Source organism: Lepisma saccharinum, chromosome 26, assembly GCF_977018435.1.
Source record: "Lepisma saccharinum chromosome 26, izLepSacc3.1, whole genome shotgun sequence".
Taxonomy (NCBI): domain Eukaryota; kingdom Metazoa; phylum Arthropoda; class Insecta; order Zygentoma; family Lepismatidae; genus Lepisma; species Lepisma saccharinum.
In genome coordinates, this window is record NC_139254.1 from 23,732,747 (window position 1) to 23,751,096 (window position 18,350).

Below are 18,350 nucleotides of genomic sequence, written 5' to 3' on the forward strand. Positions count from 1 at the left end.
CCATTTTCGATTCGGTGCTGCCGCCTGGCGTATCATGCTCGAACTATGGGTCTGCTGGCGGGAGCAGTGTTGTGTCTGACCTTGTAGGTTCGTGAGTGTTGGTAGTAAATGTTATCAAATGGCGCCGAAAATCAACCGGTATTGGGGGGGTTACGTAATGGCCCTTTTCCATGCTAAGTTTTCATACGTACGCATTGTGAAACAGTGTCGGGAGAATGGGTTAACACTCGGGGTGACTACTGCGAAAGCTATTGTGGCCCGTTACACACAACAGGCTCTCCTTGCGAAACATTCACCCACGAAAACCACCAGGAGAAGGGCTGCAAGCAAAGTGTCACCCGTAGTGCTAAGGGCCGCAGCAACTTTGTTTGTCAGTGCAGGGAAAGGTGGACAGAAACGTGAAGGTGAATGCCAGATACTTCCAAGACTCCATTCTGACACCTATCTATCGGAGAGACATCCCAAAATTGTATGAAATGATCCATATGGACAAGGCTTCGAGTCATACCGCCAGAACATCACTACGTTTTTTATCAGGAAAGGGCAGAGGAATTAGGAATTCGTGTCATTCCGTTTGAAGACATTCCTGTGAAAAGCCCAGATGCCAGTCCAATGGATTTTTGCGCATTTGGACTGTTGAAACGACGTCTTCAACATCGCCGCCCGTGCACCCTGGATGGTCTATGGAAAGCTTGCAGGGAGGAGTGGGACAGAATTCCCATGCCTCTCCGGCGCCGCAGGAAACTGCAATGGAAACTGCGATAGTCCACAATGCTGAGGGTCCAATAGAACATGATCGGTGGTGGCGGCGCGGTATCTCTTAAGGTGAGTTCCCGTCAAAAATGGTCCGATATAAAGCGAACAACCTCTGTATGTAAACATAATTGAAGTAGGGGACCTCCCCGATGGTGTACTGGTAACGTTGTTGCCTTGTAATCAAGAGGTCCCGCGTTCGATACCCGGTGGAGTCATATAGTCAAGGGCGTCCTCGGGGGATACTTGCCCCTCCCTGAGATTTCTGGAAAGAGTGAATGTAATTCGAATGCTGAAATTGTAGCGATATTTTACAACAAAAAATATTGTTTTTTTGTGACTTACAGGCCGTAAGTTACAGCAACTATTATTATTATTATTATTATTTATTGAAGTAGGGTTACATTTAAGCTATCAGCCTAATATATAACTATAAAAAATAGCTTCTTGTCCTACATGAATTAATATGTTAAGTATACAGTGATGAAAATATGTACAGGGTGACCCAAATGTCCCATTACCCCGTATGTGTCTCACCATGTTACGAGACTAGTTTGTCCCTCAACTGCAAGCCGAAGGACTTATCGATCGCGTCTGTTCCAGCAAGATGGAGCACCAGCCCATTATTCGATTGCCGTGCGAGAATATCTTAATGAAGTGTTTCGTAAGAGATGTATTGGATGTGGTTCTCCACAGTTACCAGCACCTCTGAACTGGCCTCCCAGAAGTCCCGATCTTTCATCGTGTGATAATGCATTGTGGGGTTATATCAAACAGCAAGTTGCCGGAACGCGTTACCACACAACTAACGATCTGAAAGAATCCGTTCGGCATGCATTTGCCGCGATCACTCGCACAATTCTGCGTAGAATTAAACACCGTACCTGGAGGCGCATAATTCTCTGTTATGAAAATGATGGGTATCCACACAAACATTCTGGACTAAATTGTTGTCTGTTGTCCTCAGCTAAGATGTCTCTTCTCGTATCATACTCTATTTACTTCAGATCCATAACCTTCCCCCGTCGCAAAATACATAGGGGCTAATGAGATTCTTGGCTCACCCTGTAGATATACAGAATATGAAAGTTATAAATGTATGTAAATAATAATAATATATAATAAGTAGTAATAGTGGTAGTAGTAATAATAATAACAGCAATAATAATAATTTCTATGACTGCATTTATCACAATACTTTACTCTAGATAAGTTTGATACCTGGAATTAGAGGCCTCCCCGCCCCAAAAAACAACAAAAACGTAAATGCCCTCACTTAAGCCGCAAAGATACTATCAGTAAACAATGTAGCAAAAATTAACGACACTGACAACTAATAATTATAAAATATTTGCCATTTTGTTGACGGTAGGTATACTTTTAGGATGAACACCCTGCATACATTTCGGATTTTGCCACTTAATATTTTCGTGGGAGATCAGTACACCTTGAAACCGCCTTCTAAGTGCGCTCTTGCTTTGCATACCACTTGACTCGTCCCTAGCTATGAAATGTGGGAATATAACGGCGTCTGACTGTACAAACTGTTTCATCTTCCTTTCAGTTCGCCCAAGTGTGGTGGAGTTCGCCAAAAATTGCAACGGCCAGCTTCTGGTCCCTTTCATCATTCCTCCGGTGGTGCAGCAGGTAAGCTCATGCTCTCTTCCTGTTCTGATTCCTTCCGCCACCTTGGCGGCAAGAAAGTTCCCTGGTTCATTCCCGCATGGGTATTGTGTTGTGAGAGCACCTTAATGAATTTCACCCAATTACCATTAAGATCAGGATTTTTACGTACACACACACACACCAAAAAAACCCGGATTCCTTTGATTTATAGAAACACGTTTGGTTAAGCTTTTTAATACCAAATTTGGTAATTTTGACCATTTTGTTAATAACTCGAAACAAACATTTTTTTTACTCTGTGATAAGTAGACCTAGGATTTTTAGGTTTCTAAAATGGGTTCGAAAAACCCTAAAATAGGTTCTAAAATCATACGTTAGGCTCGAAAAATCTTGAAGTAGGTTAAAAAAAACTTAAAATAGTTCAAAATTCCTGAAAAATGCTGATTAGGTATAGTCACCGGCAATGAAAATGGGACACCTGTATCCTGAAATACGCACTATCTTGCATAATGTTATGTGTGTTGCCTAACCCTAAGGCGATGGCAGAACTTACCATTAGAAATTTTCTATTAAAATCCACTCCTCGCCGTATAGTTAGGCAACAATCCTTTTTTATGTTATCCACAGTCAAACTCCGCAATTTTATCTGTGAGGATCATCATATATGCGGAAAATAATCTTTCAACAAAAACATAGTGAGTGGTGCAAACTTCAATGCTGAAATGTTAGTTTGCCACAAAGCACCGAAGTGACGCGAAAGTGAGCAAGAACACACAGATCAGACAACTTTGAATTGTACCGGTAACAGTGGCACCAGACATTTTGCTTTGTTTAGAGCTTTGAAAAATCACCATGGACTTGGAGGAAAGGAAATGGACAGAGTACATTTCAGACACGTTCGTCTTTGAATTTTTTCGTGACCAAACAAAGGAAATGCCTCTGTGCGGCATAAGAATCCTGTAAAACCTTTAAAAACATATAAAAACAAAAAAAAAAGCTTGATTTAGGCGCATAGACCTAAAGTAGGTTCTAACAAGCGAAATAGTTTTTTTAGACACTATAAAACTTCATCAGTTGTTGCGTTTTTTTTAAAGAAACGCTGACATAACTTATTTATTTCTTACATACCTGTAAAGGAAAAAAAATAGGTTAAAATAAAAACCTAAAATCCAAGGACTAGAGTTGACGAGCTGTATCTTTGCGGGTGAACCCTGCCCAAGAACGGCTGCGCAGTAGCAAGGGGGAGGAGCTACCGGCTGCGCGTCATTATCCTTGCGTTCTGTCCTTGCTGTCGACCACCCAAAGGGCGATTAGGTGGCAACTGCATAAACGTATCTCTCTCACACTCTCCGCGGAGTAGCCAAGGCACCCGCAAAGATATAGCTCGTCAACTCTAGTGATAATTAAGGCTAAGAAGTTGATGACGAATCATATTTCTTTCTGGGCTTTGAAGAAAATTCTAAACCTGATTGTAGTCCGTTTCACTTCACTTAGAACCAGAATACATTGTTTTTATTTTGCATTTTCCTGTCTTTTTTGGTTTCTAGGTCATTTTTCAGTATTGCCATTGTATTTTTTATAATTTTTGGAAGTTTTTCTCCTTCCCAGTTGTTTCATGAATTTTAAATGCATTTGCTAGTAAAACCTAAACATTTAAATTCCCTAACGTGGTCCTTTTAGCAAGTACGTCATTAGTCGTAAATATGGTCAATGCAAAAGCACAATCTTATTTTTAAATGAAATCTTTGGTAATGGATTTTGTGGAATTAATTGTTGTAAATTTAGTTTAATGAGTAAGCTTAATTCAGGAAATGTATGTTACTTCTCTCTTCATAAACTTTTGTCTTCTCGTTTAATATCTAAGAAACGAAAATCTAAAATATACAAAACAGTTATATTGCCTGTAGTATTATATTAGTGTGAAACTTGGTCCCTTACATTGAAAGAGGAACATAAATTGAGAGTATTTGAAAATAAGATCCTTAGGAAAATATTTGGACCTAAAAGGGATGAGGAGACAGGTGAGTGGAGAAGGTTACATAATTTGGAACTACATAATATCCAATCATGTCCAGATATTATTAGAGTGATTAAATCAAGAAGACTTAGGTGGGCAGGCCATGTGGCACGAATGGGAGAGGAAAGAGGAGTTTACAGGATTCATGATGGGAAACCTGATGGTAAGAGACCTGTAGGAAGGCCAAGACGAAGCTGGAGGGACAACGTAGGAAATCGGTAGGGATGGAAAAGAGTATATAGATCTTGCTCAAGATAGGGACAGATGGAAGGCCTGTGTTGCTGCAGCCATGAACCTTCGGGTTTAGGAAGGCTAGAGAGTTGGTTAGTTAGTTAGTTAGTTAGTTAAATTTAGTTCTCTTCCAGCAAACTTGAAATATTTTGGGTGAAGCCTACTTTCAGTTTCCCTTGTTAGCCACCACTATCGCTCTAATCGGTGATTTTAAAGTAAAATTAGTTACAACATAAAAAAAAAATATCATGTGCTGCACAAGAAATACAACTGTATTTTCAGATGTTGACCGACTACTGTATCGTGCAAGATCCACTCTGAAAGGAGATGAATGACTTGCACAGAAAAGCCTTGCAGAGTGTTTTAAATAGCCTTGAAGTACACTCAGAGAACTAAATGCATCATATCGATTGATGCACCAGAATGCATCGATTGATGCACTAAAGTGTATTTTATGGTTTCTTCAAAGAAACAGATTCACATTTGATGCATTTGGGTGCATTTTGTATGTCATGAAAGAAACGCCAAAGTGCATCATTTGATTCAAGTGAGGATTTATTTCAGTCGAGATGCCCTTCAATGCGTTTTGATGCACCTTGATGCATTTTGATGCACCAGAACGCATCTTCTTTGATGATGGATTTAAACGTTTCGTCTGAGCTACATAAACTCTGTAGCTCAGACCAAACCTTTAAGTGCATCCTCCAAAAAGATGCAGGAAGGTGCATCAAGGAACATCAACTGATGCATTGAAGTGCATCTCGACTGAAATAAATCCTCACTTGATTCAAATTGTGCACTTTGGTGTTTCTTTCACGAGATACAAAAATGCACCCAAATGCATCATATGTGAATCTTATTCTATGAAGAAGCCATAAAACACACTTTAGTGGATCAATTGATGCATTCTGGTGCATCAATCGATATGATGGATTTAGTTTTCTGTGTGTAAAGTCCGGCCAAGGAAAACGAAACTAGCTGGAAAGTATGATTCCAAACGCGAGAGGGGAAGCAGGTAGAACACTCACCCCACCACCCTGTGGCATTTTGGTTGTATGGGTTCGGTTGTTGTATTTATTACTGCTTGTTGTGTTGTGTTTGTAATGTCTCTTAATTCGTAACAAGCAGTTTCGAAGTGGAACAAAGAAAACTGTGACGCTTTGGTCCCTATTGCACATTCTACAAAACGCCCTCGGCCTCGATATAATACACAATCCCACAAACTATTCAGTTACTACATTTTACTATGTTCAATAATACTATTGTTGGTGATTACTATCCTGATTACCGTTAATTAGCACATTTGTAATATTTACTAAGGAGATGAATTTAATTGAATGATCCAAAAAAAAGTTGCTGGTTTACAAACAAGTTTATCTACTACTGTGACGTGATGAATACTTTTCTGATATATTCTGTTTGCTTATATAGTATATGGATGGCTATTTTTTTCATTCTGTACCCTTTCAAAATTCGTAAAGACCTCTGCGTATTTTGGCGGCGATGTTACTACGTTTAAAACTTCATTGTTGTTTCCACAGCAGTGGCAGACCATTTTAATGGAACCCGCTTCCTGACCAAAGTGCCGTCACCCCTATTTTGCCAATGAACACGTCCAGTTGACGCATGCGCACTTCCGTCCATGGTCTCAGCTAAGGCAGCCAAACTAGTACTTGTTCTTTCCCCCTTTGCTTTGATAGTTTCAACCACCAAACAACAGATTTTATCAAATTATTCAACTAGTCCTTTCTAATTTATGAAAAGAAAAATCAAGCTTTCATTTCAAGAGCTTGAGGTCATTTTTAAATAATTTTAAGGCCATTCTATAGATCATCTTTTGAGATTTTTTAGGTCATCAACTTCCGAACCCTATTTGTAACCAAAAACATGAATGTGTACATAAATAAGCTAAAATGTCCGATGTTATCGACGTAGAAGTGAAAGGTCTTCCTCATAATCAATCTGTGTGTGTGTCATGTCAACAGCAAAATCGAAACCTTAACGTCGTCGCCTTGTAATCAAAGGGCCCAGAGTTTGTCTCTCGGTGGAGGCATGTAGTGCTTCGGATACCACTTTAAACTAAAGGTCCGATTAGCCTAAAACAATAGCCCAAAAAGTCGAAACGTTTTGGTTTATCGTCGCTGTGCAGTGTCTGTAACATTTTTTGTATACAAATAAAACTCTACAAGTTGCTCTTACATGCACAAAAGAAAGGCAGAACTTTGATATCTTATTTCGTTTATTTTGAGTTGGTGTTTTAAAGTCCACTTTGTGCACAGTAAGGTTAATCGGGACTGAACCTACAGTTTAAAGTGGAATCCGAACCAGTATGTGCCTCCACCGGGTATCGAACCCGGTACCCCTTGATTACAAAGCGACGACGCTACCCCTACTCCTATTATTTCGTTTATGTTTTATGGTGGATACAAATTTTAAAGACAAAACAATTCAGTGTGTTACAAAGTTGTGTGTAAGCCTTCCATGTGAGGTGTAAGCCTTGTTTAATTGGAGAAATTTCTCTGTAGAAGGCAATAAATAAATAAATAAATAAATGTTATCTCCTCTACTTTCTGTTTTAATTTCTTCTTAATTTATGTTTCTCAAAGACTCTCTTCTTTCTCTCATTCTCTTTTTGTTTCATACGATAATGGAACAAGTGCTAAATTTATTATTATTATCAATATTAAAATCATTGGCGTTCGCAAGGGGAGGGTTACGGGGTTTAAACCCCCCCCTTAAGCTTGTAAAATATTATGAAAAATGCTGTGGAAAAAATTCAAAATGGTCAATTTATCACAGTCAAAGGTATCTGACAATACAATTACTATTACTACTAATCTACTACTACTAATAATAATAATTTGAATTATTATTTCGACGCAGCACGGAGAAAAGCACAGCATTCCAAACACACGCGTCTTTCAGAGTGAATGCCTTTAAAATAAACACGAATTCTTGAAAATGAAATATGAGGGCAACTATGATTTAAAAGAGAAAAAAGTTGTTTTGTATCTCAGTTGCAACGATATTCAATACACTGGCGTACGCAGGAGTTTTTTTTCGGGAGGGGCTGGAATGGTAAATGTGGATAGTACATGGCTTCGTTTTGAAGGGCAGGATGCATAATAAAATATTTCGTATTTTTGGAGCTTTTCAGTCTTTTAAAATTGTATTCAAAGACAAAAATGGTAATCGGGACTCACTTTATAAGAGTTTTCGCATTTACACATTTTGATTCTTTAAAGTTCTTAACGGATTTTTGTTTGAAAATTCTAATTTTATCAAAATTTCGGTAGGGTCTGCAACCCGGATCTCCCACATGGCTGTCAGACACTCTACCGACCAGACCACCGCAGCTCCTTGGATGAATACCATACTTTGATTATTTCAATTTATTTTAATATATTTTCTTGTTTTTGTGGATTTTCTTCGCACTTAAAATGTCCCACCTCATTGAGCAGACAATTATTTCGTAACAAAGAAAGAAAAAAATGCTCCCAGAATTTGATAAAAATCGAATGACTAGAAAGTAATTTCGTTCAATTGCTTTCATAGTAGTAGTGGTATTAGTAGTAATTCAGCTAATTAATTAATTATAAGTATTATTAATTAATTATGAGTATTATTACTTAATTAAAGTATAATACTGTAAAACAACGGTAGTTTGAATTTGAAGAAAGTTTTAGAAATAACCCACCCCCTTGATAAAATCCTGCGTAGGCTACTGATTAAAATACAGGTATTTCATTGCAGGTGCAACATGACCAGTCCCTTGATTACTTAACTGAAATGAGGCAGATTGTCACGGTCTTTGTGAATGTCCTGTGCGAGGAACGAACTCCTGATGACTTGGTCAAAGTGGTCGATGACTGCTACAGCCTAATCTGCAGGTAAGCAAATTTTCATACGGATATATATCCGAAGGGCCATGCGGTAAGAAGCAGGGTGGATATAAATCATGATTTTTATTAAATAAATTATTTTCGATGATTTTTTTTATTTTAATCGATTTTTTATTTTTAAAAATCACGCTTAAAATTGCTTGTGTGGTTTTTGGCACCATACATATACGGTATATGTTATTTATGGAAAGATTTCTTTTCTGGTAAACGGCACTGTAAAATATTTGAACAGTAAATATACATTTTTCTGATACTGTACACATGAACCTATTGTGGAAATGTTTTGTTGATTGTGTTAATGAAACTATAATAATTTTAGTAACTTTTCTTCCAGTGAAAATAAAATATTCTGGATGATCTATGTAATTAATATATTCTTTACAGTCTTTTTATAACTGAATTTTGGCAGTTTTTGATGATAGTTTTCAAATTATCAGCTGCCATGTTTATTTACAGTTTAATGATAATTACACTATTTACGTTTTAACATGTTTAGTATTTTGTATATTATTCTACACAAAATGTTTGCTATTTTTGCAATAAAAGTCATTTAATTTTAAATCAAGATAAATTTAAGTGTGTTTTCAATTTACACATTACATTTCCTTTTGTACGAGCTTCACCCCATCAGTACATATATATTGTTTCCTATCTTTTCCTTTCTTAGAGCCTAATAAACATCATCAAATGTTTACGACATTAATGTACTTTCAGCAAAAGCAATTCCGATAGCTACAAATTCCTTATGTACATTATTCCATAAATTATTTATTTAAAGTGATTTTTTTCAAAAAGTCACCTGATTTAAACCAATCTACCTTGGTCAGATGCTACAGTGGGCCTGATATGGTCCTTCGGGTACAACGTACAGCAAAGTTGCATAATGCATGTTATTCAAATATTTGAAGACGATTTTTATGTAGTACTTAGAATATGATTTCATTAATTTTGGATACTTTTAAATACGTATATGTCAAAACAATCCATGAAGTTACGAAAATCATATTATTTGCTTAAATGGAAGCATATAAAGTCGTAATAAACCGTACATTTTTTTATTTTTTTTATCTGGCGCGGGAGCCTTCTGAACCGCAAGGCGTCGGGCGAGCTCCCGAGCTGCCCCTCCCCAGCGCTGGTGCAACAGGGAATTTGGACTCCGTAGAAAAGTGGCTGTACTGTCTGTACGATGCCGTCCTAATTACGAACACTTCCTGCCTAAGGATTAACCTCGAAGGGCAGTGTGGTGACGTGCGTCTACGCGTAAACAACGATAGTCTACATTCTACACGCAGACTATTTTATACACGTAGATGACGTAATCTATGTAAACAACATGGCGAAAGGTGATAACTTAGCAAAGGGCGCCGTGGAAGTAAAACAAAATTATACTGCGTATCAGTTGCTGATGTGTGAGGAGAACTTTTCATGCCTTTCTTTCCAAATTCGAACAATTTCTCACCTAGGGAAAAAAACTAACATAAAATATTCTAGTGTTTTATGGGGAAAAGACTAGTTTTGCCTCATGAGTGCCATCTGTTATAACACCATTAAGCCTTGTTTCCATGATTATGAAAAACTAAATATGCTGACCAAGGCAGTAATTTGTTTTTTTATTAAAAACATAAACTAAACGTAACGTTTCAACCTTCTAGCAAGATCTTCATCAAACTCTGTATCAAGTACAAAAGTAACAAGACACACAAAAAGGGCATTATATATACACAAACATTACTCCCTCCAGACTATTAGAAAGTTGTATGAACTTTCTAGCAGGTGGCTTTCATTTGCCAACTGTACTTTCACCTAAAAGGCTAAATATAATTACTTTCATATAGAATGTGGTTAGAGGCCAGCATAGCCTGCCTTTTACCTACCCACTGCCCGCTTGCACGCGATAACAGGTTTACCTGCTTGCCTGCCCACGGCAACGAGTCGACTTGCGTCTTTACCCGGGTTCTTGGTCTTCAAGGCGCTCTGCGCTTACAAGGTACCTGGGCATTCAACAAGACCCGGGCACCTGCAAAACCTGCTGGAAGGAAACAGCCCTCCGGCAGCGTGTCGCTCCAGGTGTTTCATCACCACGTGGACGGCTGCAGCCAGTGTTGCCTACTTACGTAGCTACTAAATCCTACGAAGTCCTAGGAGGAGCTTCTTTTCCAAGGAGAATTTATACACTTAGCGATTTCAGTTCAGCGTAAGCAGTTTTTATCTTATTGCCAGGAAATGCACGCAATATTACAGTTTCATTTATCTAAATGAATGATCGAGCAAACAAAAATCTCCTCACTGAAAACTAATTGTTTTTCATTGCGTGGTGCCTTAACCAAGCACGCAGTGGCGCAACCAGAGGGGGCAGGGTGCATTGCTCACAACCTTGGACGGAAATTGTCTAGCGGAGGGGTCAGGGTGGGGGTCAAACATTAAAGTACAAGTCTCATCAAGTTCAATGCCGTAGCAAAGGGGTAGCGGGAGTCGGCCCTGAGCGCCGAACGATCTAAGTGAGAAAAGTTTTAAAACAGAGAATGCTATGGCGGCCCGTGATATTATTTGCTATTAATGTTGGTTTGTTACGAGTTGGATGAATTAATTATGTAATACGTCGCTCCATGTGAAAAGAAAATATTGTAGATGGAAATTTTACATGCCATATGTATGTACATTCGGAATGCATTTATCATGCACTTTCTTTCTTTCAAAAATAGTTTGTGTGCTTGTTTTCCATTATTAGTTAATGTGAAATTGACGTGTTGAAAAAAAATATTTCTAATCCTCTGTTTCAACACAAATGCGTGAGAACCGACTTCTACCCCCTTTTTGCGTGATTTATGAGGATAATAATGCCTTTCATGCTACTTTATTACTATTATTGTGATTGTTGTTGTTGTTACGTTTATCCAAGTACTTGCCCCCCCCCCAAACGAGGGTAACGGCAATGCCCCTGGCTGGCTGGCTACGGTTCTGGTGTTCGCAGTAGAACAGTGTGTTGTTCGACTCGCGACCTCAGCGTCGAACGTGACATGTTTCAGTCCTGCCCTATATCACTATATATACGTATATTGGTTATTTACGACATATACTTATGGATCCTGTGCCACGGAAAACCTATTTCAATGTGTGTGTGTGTGTGTGGGGGGGGGGGGTAGCAACATTCGTAAATCTAATTTCATTGGTGATGTGGCTTACGAAGCTTTGAGTTCCCTTTTTTAAGTAGTGAAAATCTAGTGCAGTTGGCAACACTGCAGAACGGTGTGGGTCCGGCGCCGTTTCTACTCGAAGCAACTACGTCATGCAGAGGGAGGGGTCTGCAGTTGATGGAAAGAACGAACTGAGACCTACTAGGTATCGTAAGATTGCGGGTACCCGGCGGGTCTACAATGCCTGCCAGGAACGATCTGGGCAGGTGGACATACAAGCTGCTCAAGCGAGGATGTTGCGCAGGTTGCATGGCATTTCAGGAGCGATGTCTCGCGAACGGGTCTGCTCCAGGTCTTGTGCAGGCCTTTGAATTATGTGGTTGGACTTTTTATCTCACGCTCTTTTTCCTTCATTTTTCTTCCTTCTCCTCTCCTCTTTCTCTCTTGTCCTTTCCACTCTTTCTAACACCTTCTTCCATTCTTTGTTTATCTTCAGTCCCCCATTCCAGTTCATTATGTCTTCTTCACCTTTCTTCTCTATTTCCTTGGCTTCCTTCCATTTTCTCACTAGCATTCTCTTCTCCCTTCCTATCTGCTTAGCCTCATCCCACTCCATGTCATGTCCTGTTTCTCTCGTGTGTTTAAATATCGCATTTCTCTCTCTCTCTTAAGTCGTACATCATCCCTATGTTGTTTTAACCTGTCTTTCAGCCTTTTTTTCGTTTTTCCTATGTACACACTCTGACATTCTTTACATTTCACTTCGTAGATAATCCCTTCCTCTTCCTCTTCTCTGTTTTCCTTTTTCTTGTTTGCATTTCTCGCTATTCCTAAGATGCTTCTCCCTCCCTTCCTGTAAGTTTTAATTTCCGTTTCCTAAGCACTTTGCATATCTTTTCTGTGGTCTTCCCCATACTCCTTATTCCAAACCTTCTCTCTTTTTCTTTCTCTTCCAATTCTCCCCTGCCCGTTTTCTTACTTCTTCTGTTGTCTTTCTTGTATAGTATTTATCTTCTTCCATAGTTGATGAGAAGAGAAAAGTGTCCTAATTGCGAACACAATTTCCGCCTTTGGACCTACAAGCTTTTCTTCCACTTGCTATGTCTTTTTAACAATTTTTTTCATGGACTGGTCAGAGCCTTGTTGGAACATAGATAAAGTATAAATAATTTAATAATATAAGTGTGGCCTATTTTATATAATCACTACATTCTGCACACTTCTTAACTGATAAGAGCTTCGTCATTTAATAATGTAATTATTAATTTCAAATTCAAATTCAAACTCAAAATTTATGAATACCATCAATCGCCTCATACCTGTCAGTGCTCCTAGCTACTTTTTCGTCAAAAAAGAAAAACAAATCATCCATCATGATAAGTCAATGAGGTTGGCTATTGTTGCTAGTCAAACCAACTCTCTCTCTGAGTCACTACCCTTATTAGTTTTTGAAAACAGGTTTTTCAGTTACATGTGTTCGCAATTAGGGCATGGAAGTATTTCCTCATATTTATGTGTTCGCAATTAGGACATGGAAGTACGAGGTGTGGCAATAATAAACCGAACTGATTTTATTTCTCAGTTCAAGTCACGCCGATGACGAAGAGAAGGGCAGGACATTGACTTGGGGGTTCTCCTCTACCCGCACACAAGGTTTCACGCACGCGCGGCGGTTAGTCTTGCTGTGACCATTGTTAGAAGAGGATCGTGTGTGAGAGCTCCGTCGGAATCATGCTAAGTGAACAACGTGTTAATGTCACAAAACTTGGGAAATCCGCCACGGAAACTTACAATTAGTTGAAAGAAAACTTGTGGGGATCAGTGTTGATTTCGAACACGAGTTTTCGAGTAGTTTAAGAAGTTTAAAGCGGGTAGGGAAGGTGTCGGGGACGATCCACGATCAGGCGGCCCTTGCTCTTCGAAAACTCAAGTCAATATCGAGAAGGTCGTTGATTGGGTGCCTGAAGGTCAGACTGTCAATCAGTTGTATTTTAAGAATCTTTAGGGGACCCTTCGTGAACGGGTGCGAAGAAGGAGATCGGACATATGGAAGAATGGCTCATGGATTCTTCATCAGGACAGCGTGGAAATTGACAACGCGCTATCTGTGAAGACGTTATTGGTAAAACACAACATCCCAGTGTTGGAATATCCACTGTACTCGCCGGATCTGGCCTCGTGCGACTTTTTTCTCTTCACAAAGGTCAAGTCTGCGCTCAAAGGAACCAGGGTCGAGTCCGTGGATCAGGTGAAAGCAAAAGCGAAGCAATTCTTAAACAGCATAACACAAGATGACCCGTAACACTGCTTCCAACAGTGGAAAATTTGCATGGAGCGGTGTAGGGATCGTGAAGGGAACTACATTGAAGGGGACAACATTTCAATTGTGACTTTTTTCATTAAAGGGTTTGGACATGTGTCCGGTTTCTTTATTGCCACACCTCGTATTTCCTCACATTTATGTCTTTGCAATTAGGATGATTTAGGCACTGTTCGCAATTAGGACGCAACCGTCTGTACAGTTAATTTTACGTAACCGGCTCTGTTGTGCTTTCGTAACTACTTATTTTAAATTGTTTGAATTGTGATTTCTATATTACTGGTTGTATAGATAAAGGTGTGCCACTAGAGTACTGCAAGCAACGACTTTCGCTCGCTCGTACTCATTCAAGTCTCCCCGTTCGAGCTTTCACAATGAAATATCATTCTAATATGACAATACAATCGTACACAAATATATCTAAAATACCCGTTACGGCAGTTTCAGCCCAAAATCATGTATTCATTTTCATATATCACTGTATTGGTAAGATAGACTGTACTACATTTTAACATGGAGATAATTACTATGCTTAGTTAAGTTTCAATTTCACTGTGTCTTTGCCGGACCCTGTGGCCGAGTAGTTAGCACATCGCGCTGGGACGCCAAGGGTCCCGGGTTCGAATCCCGCTCGGGCTTTGTTGTTTGTTAATGTCCATTCATCAGTTTCATCATTTCATCACTCATCCCCATCTTCGCAAATTAGCTAAGAGACACAATACGCGAAATAAAATAAATCAAATCAATCAATCACTGCGTCTTTCACTACCACAGACAAATTGCTGTTATATGTGTACTACCGGGCTTCGAGCGTATACCGCTCGTTTTGCATTTTCGAGCGTTATTCGCTCCAGCAAAGAAGTTCCCAATTCCGTAGTCTATCTAGCGTCATCCGTGCGAACTATTTGACGATCGAGCGAAATGCTCTTTTCAGCACTCGACTAGCCACCGTTAGAAGCGATTAAATAAATGCGATGTGAAGCCAGTATGTAACCACAATTCTGATAATAATGTCTTTCTTTAGCATAGCTGGTAAATGCAGAGGGTGCGTCAACAAGCTGTCCATGTTTGACAAGGACCTGATGTTCCTCGTTGTGTTCGGGCTTCGAGGGTACAAGAGCCAGGTGGAGAGCAAGAACGCCCTGCAGTGCGCCTACAAGATCCTCAAGAATCTCATTCTGGTGTTCGGTGTCAAGAGCGCTTCCGCTGGAGTTACCACAGGTTTGTTTTCCGAGTAGAGTCCAATTACTTTCGGAACATCTCCAGCAGACTGAGCGAGTCTGTCTAGCGAGCCTAGTGGGCGTGTAGAACCTGAGCAAGGGGCTTAGCGATAGATTCTGGGTTGAGATGACGTCAGCGGCTCGCTTGGTTGATTGGCTGCTTCGAGAGTTGTGACTCGTTCCGAAGTTTCAAATGCAAAACAGCCAAAGATGTTGCGGAAATAATCTTCCTCTACAACTACACTGGCCGTCAGCTCAACTGGGGGCGACCTTGGAAGCTATTTCCATCTTTCAATCGTCTTCGAGGGGGTGAGTCTTCTTTTCTCCCCAGCTTGTGAAGTTCCACTCGTAACAGGGTTTTTCAACAACCCCTGCATTTTCAACCGGGAGAGGTAGCAAACCATGCATCCGCGGTAGATATGGCAATATGAGGGTGTCTCAGATTCCCGCTCTTTTGATTTGGCGAGCGGCGTTCGGCACCTATAGACGCGAAAGTAAACGATGTAAGTCGAACAAAGTTGGACCGGTCATGCTTCGTCGCTTTCCAGCCGCCAGTTGAAAAGGTGTTTAGTATATTAATAATAAAAGCTATACTTGTTGATATTGAAAGTTTTAATCGCCAATTCCTCATCGTTTGGGCACCTTTCACAAGTCTTTCTAAAAAAAGGTATAAACAGAATGAAATATGATGTTGTTAAGGGTAAACGGTAAAGCTATAACTTGACAAGTTTAAAAACAAGACACTGCAAATAGCTGTTGCGCAGCTCACACCACATTTCCCCACTCCACTTTTCGGAGCGACGTTGGTTCGCAGTGTTGCAACCTGGAGGGAGGGGAATGATCTGAGGATTTTCAACGAAATTTGTATTCGCTTTTTCCTGGGCTGTTTTCTACCTGTCGGAGTACAGAACTTTAGATCACATTTCGCCAACGACTCTTTTCCTTCTATTAAAACTTGAACTCCCCGATGGCGCAGTGGTAGCGTCGTCGCCCTGTAATCAAGGGATCCTGGGTTCGATTCCCGGTGGAGGCACATAGTGGTTCGGATCCCACTTTAAACTGTACGTCCAGTCCCGATTAGCCTTACTGTGCATAAAGTTGACTTACAAGAAATCAATCTAATCAAATTATTTTAAAACTTGAGAAACCATCCATTTAGATACTCCCGTGGCGGCGCTTGTGGACTCGACAACATTATACTTATGTTTATGTAACTCCTTCTGATTTCGCAAATATTTTGCAACATTATAAACAATGTATCTGGCCTGTCCTCTAAGGGGCTTTCCAGAGCAGATTGTGGATTTTTTTGGATCCGGCATGATTTGATTTTTGCATTTCAAAAATATGCAGCCAAGAGTAAAGAGCACCATTTCAGTGCTTTAAAAAAGAACACAGGCAAGCGTGTTATCAGATTGCCTTCTCGTTGTGATTGTTGTAAGATAAACAAAAGAACCCCCAACCCCACTCGGCTTTTTTAAAAAAAACAGTCAACTGCTCGATGTCGCATTCAGAAAATCAAGTCATTCGCCCAGTAGTTTCTCTTCTTTATAAACGTTAACGCATGTGCGTAATACTACAGTTTACGATCCGCGCACCGCACGCATTTTCAAAGACCGGATTAAATCAAATGAAAGTAGGTGGAATGGGCGATTCTGGCTGGGTCCTTTGACCTACTTTTTATTTTATGATGTTTTATGCACTAAACTAACCTACAATGAGAGAAAAATGAACAGAAAAAGCTCTGGCATCACTTTTTAAGCTATTTTTTATCCTATTTCAAATTTTGCTCTTATGCTACCTCGTCCTTTGACCTACTTTTGAAATGACTTACGATATTTTTCTATAAGGAGGCTGTCTCCTCTTACTGTAAGCTCCCTCAGTGTAATCTACTACGACCTGCTAATAGGCTTCTGCTCTCAGCGTAATCTGTTTTATGCACTAAACTAACCTACAATGAGAGAAAAATGGACAGAAAAAGCTCTGGCATTATTTTTTAAGCTATTTTTTATCCTATTTCAAAATGTTGCTCTTATGCTAACTCATCCTTTGACCTACTTTTTATTTTACGATGTTTTACGCACTAAACTAACCTACAATGAGAGAAAAATGAACAGAAAAAGCTCTGGCATCACTTTTTAAACTATTTTTTATCCCATTTCAAATGTTGCTTTTATGCTAACTCATCCTTTGACCTACTTTTTATTTTATGATGTTTTATGCACTAAACTAACCTACAATGAGAGAAAAATGAACAGAAAAAGCTCTGGCATCACTTTTTAAACTATTTTTTATCCCATTTCAAATGTTGCTCTTATGCTAACTCATCCTTTGATCTATTTTTTATTTTATGATGATTTATGCACTAAACTAACCTACAATGAGAGAAAAATGAACAGAAAAAGCTCTGACATCACTTTTTAAACTATTTTTTTATCCCATTTCAAATGTTACTCTTATGCTAACTCATCCTTTGATCTATTTTTTATTTTACGATGTTTTATGCACTAAACTAACCTACAATGAGAGAAAAATGAACAGAAAAAGCTCTGGCATCACTTTTTAAGCTATTTTTTACCTCCTGCAAATCTTGCTCTTATGCTAACTCGTCCTTTGACCTACTTTTGAAATGACTTATGACATTTTCCCATAAGGCTGCCTCCTCTTACTGTAAGGTCCCCCTCAGTGTAATCTAGTACAACCTGCTAATAGGCTTCTGGTCTCAGCGTAATCTGTTTTTTATGCACTAAACTAACCTACAATGAGAGAAAAATGGAGAGAAGAAGCTCTAGTATCACTTTTTAAGCTATTTTTTTACCTCCTGCTCTTATGCTAACATCGCCCTTTGACCTACTTTTGAAATCACTTACGATATTTTCCTATAAGGCTGCTGTCTCCTTTTATCAGCGTAATCTACCACGACCTTGCTCTCAGCGTAATCTGCCACGATGTTTTGTTTTTTAAAACTCATGTGTGATCTTCTACAATGTGTGTGTGTGTGATAATCAAAATTATTTTTGTTAAGGAAATCCCTGGCCCCCAAAAAAAGAAAATATCCCGCCAGGGGTGCGTGGTGCCCAACACAGTTCTAATGGCCACGGCTATCAAAGCCATGCCTCTGTAGAGTTTCATGTGTTTTTTTTTCTCAAA

The 18,350-nt window shown here is 39.4% G+C and overlaps 1 protein-coding gene across 1 annotated transcript in view; it reads left to right on the top strand.

Moving 5' to 3' along the window:
* LOC145979594 (adenylate cyclase type 10-like) overlaps positions 1-18,350 on the top strand; it is a 160,570-nt gene that overhangs the window by 34,152 nt on the left and 108,068 nt on the right. Inside the window, exons 7-9 of the mRNA XM_083112560.1 lie at positions 2,318-2,400; positions 8,381-8,517; positions 15,008-15,204. Of these exons, the coding sequence (XP_082968686.1) occupies positions 2,318-2,400; positions 8,381-8,517; positions 15,008-15,204 (417 nt within the window). The remainder of the gene's footprint in view (positions 1-2,317; positions 2,401-8,380; positions 8,518-15,007; positions 15,205-18,350) is intronic.